At 53.9% G+C, this 4,912-nt stretch overlaps 1 protein-coding gene across 1 annotated transcript; it reads left to right on the top strand.

Moving 5' to 3' along the window:
• The first annotated feature begins 360 nt into the window (after positions 1-360).
• KLK14 (kallikrein related peptidase 14) lies at positions 361-4,628 on the top strand. The gene is given in 7 exon segments (XM_024768521.1): positions 361-484; positions 620-628; positions 631-681; positions 1,479-1,644; positions 3,177-3,430; positions 3,734-3,870; positions 4,473-4,628. Coding segments are annotated over 7 exon segments (897 nt in total).
• The last annotated feature ends 284 nt before the right edge of the window (positions 4,629-4,912 follow it).

The raw sequence follows: 4,912 nt of genomic DNA on the forward strand, positions 1-4,912 counted from the left end.
CTTACTCTTTCTCTGCCTCTCCACCTTCATATGCTACTTCTCTCACATTTCCTAGATTCTCTCTCCTCCCATGGCAGCCCTTCTCTCTGTCTCTGTCCCTCCCTCTCGGACTCTCTCCCACCCCCACCCCGTCCACCCTGCCCTGGGGTCCCCCTCCCTGGATTCCTTCCAGATTGCAACACCTTCACCTACCAGGCAGGCGGGTTCTCATTAACAGTTGGGACTACTTCTCTGGTGAGAGAGGAGAGAGAAGAGATGGGGCAGCCTATCCTGGAATGGGAAGTAGGCAATAAAAAAAAAAAAAAGTCAGAAGGGGGGAGGAGAAGCACCAGCTACTCAGACCAGAGATAAAAGGCCTCCATGAGTGACAAGGAAGTAAGACATCTTCCTCACTCCTCCAGACAGGAGACATCAGGGCAGGACCTGAACCCATCTCAGCATCCTCTCTCCAGCCACCAAGGAGCCCCCAGACCCTGCCCTCCTGGTTTCTGGCCTCTATTCTGTCCCTCATCCATGTCTCTAAGGTCTTAGTCTCTGTCTAAGACGCTCTGTCTCTGACCTATAACTTCTGGGTCTCTCGCAGCCTCCTTAACCCTCACTTTCTCTCTACGTCTGCCAGAATCCAACCCGCAGCCCTCAGAATGTTCTTCCTGCTGACAGCACTTCAGATCTTGGCTGTAGGTAAGACGGCAGTGGGGCCTGGACTCTGAGAAGAGATGGGGAAGCGTCCTGGGGACCCGATGTGCTCACAGATGACCTGATGAGAAGGGGCAGGGAGTAGTTTGGGGATCATGGCTGAGGAGCACGCTGGAGGGGGTGCCTAAGTTCTAAGTTGTGGAGGTATTAGGAGGTTGCAGGGTCCAGGGGGTTGTAGGAGACGGGGAGAAATAAAAGAGGAATTGAGAAAAACTATCAGGTCTTGACTGGGTCTTATTAGAAAGGACAGCAGGACACTTCTTGATTGTGTTAGGGAAGAACTAATATGGGAAAGACAACGTGTTGCCAGAAATGATGGTGGGAATGATGATGGGATGCTGAGCTCCCGGCAGGGAGAGTGGGTGTGGGGAGAGATAGTGGATCCTGGGGGGTCACATTGAGTGAGGAGTTTGGGGAAGGGACAGGGAGCTCCCTGAAGGCGTTGGAGGATTACAGGGTGGAACTGTGCTGTACTGTGAGAAGTGATGACAGAAAGTATTCATGGAAAAGCAGAGTCAAGCGTAATAGCTGTATCAGGACCCTGGATGAGGTGGCCCTGGAGGTGGGGGGGTGTCAGAAAATTCCCTGGTTATGTTGGGACAATAATGGGGGCAGTGTTGGGCATATCTCATGTAGGGTGGGGTAGATAAAGGTGGGTGGTTTAAGGATTAGGCAGAAAAGGGGGGATTTGTGGATTCCAGATATCCTAGAGAGTTGGGGGTAGATGGAGAGCATTTGTTCATCTACCTTCCCCACTCCACCTCACCCTTGCCTTCTCCTAGCCATGGCACAGAACCAAGGGGACAAGATAATCGGTGGCTCCAGTTGCATCCGGAACTCCCAACCATGGCAGGCAGCCCTACTGGCAGGTCCCCACCGTAGTTTTCTCTGTGGAGGGTCCCTGCTGTCTGACGAATGGGTCATCACTGCTGCTCACTGCGCCCATCCGTGAGTGAACCCCTCTTTATTCTCCTGCCAAGTGAATTCCAGAGTCTAGCCCTGTGTAGAACCCAGTGTAGTACCTGGACCCTGGTTTGGGGTCTAGATAAGAGCTTAGAACAACAGACCCGGCTCAGAACGTGGAATCCAGTCATAAATCTTGAACTCAGTTTAGATTCTAAAAGCAGATCAACCGTTTAGAACCCATACACAAGCTTAGAGTCCCACACAGAATCTAGAATCTAACACATAACCTGAGATCCATCCAGAGGCCAAGCTCTACATAGAGACTAAGATTAGGGGTCTGTTCCAGAGGATTGGTTGAATTCTGCACACAGTCTACCTTCAGAAACTCAGGACTCCCCTCAGAACACTGCCTGGAATCTAGAGTCAGGTTCAGAACCCACAGTCCAGCCATAAGTCCAGAAACCTGCGTACAGCTCAGAGCATAAGATAAAGACAGAACCTGAAGCTTGTTCTAGATCCAACATTTAATCCAGAGTCTAGTCTACAGCTCCTCTCTGAGCAGCCTAGAACCCAGACCTCAACCCACCATCTACATCCCAGAATGGAGACCATAATCCAAAGCTTCATATTGAACCCAGAGCCCTTCTCATATTCTAGACTGAAACCTGGACCTCAGACCCCAGACTAGAAGTCAAAGTCCAGATAAAAGCTCACCCAGTGCCCATAAACCAGATATAATGTCATAAACTAAAGTTCAGTGTAGAACCTAGGGCCCAGACCCTAGAATGGGAACCAACATCTGGAACCTGGGATCCTGACCATAACCTGGAGCTCCATCTAGAACCCAGAGCCTGGCCTGAGGTCAAGGGCTCAGACCAGAGTCTAGAACCAAGAGCCCCCTGTAATTTGATCCAAGACAGAACTCAACCTAGAATCAAGAATGCAGACCAGCGTTTAGAGCCCTGAGCCCGACTGGAGCACAGAGCTCAAACCGTTGTCTACAACCCAGGTCATAAACTAGAGCTTAATCAAGAACCCAGAACTCAACCTAGAAACTGGAGCTCACACCAGTATCTAGAAAGTGTGCTATGGTCCAGATTCAATCTAGAACCCAGCTCCTGGCTTAGAGTCAAAAGTTCCGGATGTGTGGAGTCCAAAGGCCAGGCTAGAACTGGAATGGAGCCTCCCTGAAGCAATGGAGTAACTGGAACGGACACTCCAGAATATCAATTCTGATCTAGAGCCACAGCCCAGAGTCTCACTTAGAACTCAGAGTATTGATCCAGGTGCAGACCCTAGGACAGAGACAAGACCACTCAACCATCACCTGATACCCAAGTGAGAAGGCAAAGTGCAGCCCACAAGGGGAAGGGGAGAATGGTAGGATCGGGTCCAGAGAGAAAGCCGAGGCTGGGGGAAAGTGTACAGGATGCCAGGAGGCACTCAGCCTGCAGTTAGAGGGAGGGTTAGACTGGAGGCAAACTCATCACCAGGGAAGGGAGCATCGCTGGAGGGTGGGGAGAGGCCTCCAGGTCAGATACCGAGCGGCACTACTCTTGGGGGTCATGGGCCAGGAACCTTCGAGTTGCCCTGGGAAAGCACAACCTGAGGATTTGGGAGGTAACACAGCAGGTGCTGCATGTGGTCCGCCAGGTGCCACACCCCCACTACAACCCCTGGACCATCGAAAACGACCTGATGCTGCTACAGCTGGAGCGGCCCGCTCGGCTGCGGAAGGCAGTGAGGCCCATCGCCTTGGCCAGCTCCTGTGCCAGCACAGGGACTTCCTGCCTCGTGTCGGGCTGGGGCACAATATCCAGTCCCAACGGTGAGAGTCCTGCGTCAGGAAAGAGGGGCGGGAGTCTGCATCCTGGGGCTGAGCGGGGACGGGCCGGGGGCCTGGATCCTGGGTCTGAGTGGGGAGGGACTGGGGGTCTGGACTCCTGGGTCTGAGGGAGGAGGGGCTGGGGGTCTGGAGTCTGAGTTTGAGGGAGAAGGGGTTGGGGGCTGGAACTGAGGGGGGAGGGGCCGGGGGCCTGGATCCTGGGTCTGAGGGGGGAGGGGCTCAGGCCCTGACTCCTGGGTCTGGGTGGAGGGGAGACTCCATTGTAACCCCTCGGTGCCCCTGCAGCCAGGTTCCCCAAGTTTCTGCAATGCGTGAACATCAACATCTCCTCGGGCCAGGATTGTCAGTGGGCCTATCCTGGAGCCATCACCGCTGGCATGATCTGTGCAGGGGTCCCCCAAGGTGGGAAGAACTCTTGTCAGGTGAGGCCCAGGGAGAGCATGGGCAGCGGGATTGTCTGGAGCAGGGACTTAGGTACCAAAGGACCGCAGGAACATGACGATCGGGGAGCCCACACCCCCCCAACTCCACACACACAGAGAACAAGAGAGGTTGTAATAGCCGGGCTGCCTCCACACCGTTCGCCCTTGGGTACCGGACCTCAATTTCCTCATCTGTCCCGTGGGGGTAGCAGGTCTTAGTCGGTGGAATGAGATGAGCTAGTCCATGGAGAGAGCACAGAGCTCTGATCACCACTGTCATTGCCATCATCACATACAGGTACCTGGAAAGCCGGGCTCAGGTCCTCTAGAGATCTTAATCCATCCCTGAGCAATGGCTCCAGAGACAGGGGATGCGGAAACACACACATAGTTTTCTAGAGACAGAGCTAAGATGAAGAGGGGCCCAAGGGACAGAGACAGAGTGGGAACCAGCGACCCCAACGCCCAGGGGCTGAGATCTCCAGAGCCCCTGCCCAGGGGTCTCAGCCCACCCCCATCCCATCTTTGCCTCTCGGGTTCTCCATGCCCACGGCTCTGGTCATCTGTCTGTGGATGTCTCCATCTCTGTCTCTCCCCCTCAGGGTGACTCCGGGGGGCCCCTGGTGTGCAGAGGAGAGCTCCAGGGCCTCGTGTCCTGGGGGATGGAGAACTGTGCCCAGCCTGGTTACCCCAGCGTCTATACCAACCTGTGCAAGTACCAAACCTGGATCCAGGAGACCATACAGAGCAGATCTTAGCTGGTGTTACGGAATATCACCTGCCCACATGCTCCCCAAGACCCTGCTCTTCTTTCCCAGAGCAGTTCCTTCAGGGGTTCTCTCTGCACCCCACCACATCCCCGTCATTATTCAAGGTGCCCCTGAGACACACAGAGCAGGAGTGTGAAGGCAAAGGCACTGCACTGGCGCCATATTCCGAAGAAGACAATTTTCAAAACTCTTAGTGTCTGTAAAAACCAGGGAAATACTACTAATAAAACTTTAACAATCCTAAATTCCATTCTCCATTCATTTAATCCACC

Source organism: Neophocaena asiaeorientalis, unplaced genomic scaffold (assembly GCF_003031525.2).
Source record: "Neophocaena asiaeorientalis asiaeorientalis breed wild unplaced genomic scaffold, Neophocaena_asiaeorientalis_V1.1 scaffold629, whole genome shotgun sequence".
Taxonomy (NCBI): domain Eukaryota; kingdom Metazoa; phylum Chordata; class Mammalia; order Artiodactyla; family Phocoenidae; genus Neophocaena; species Neophocaena asiaeorientalis.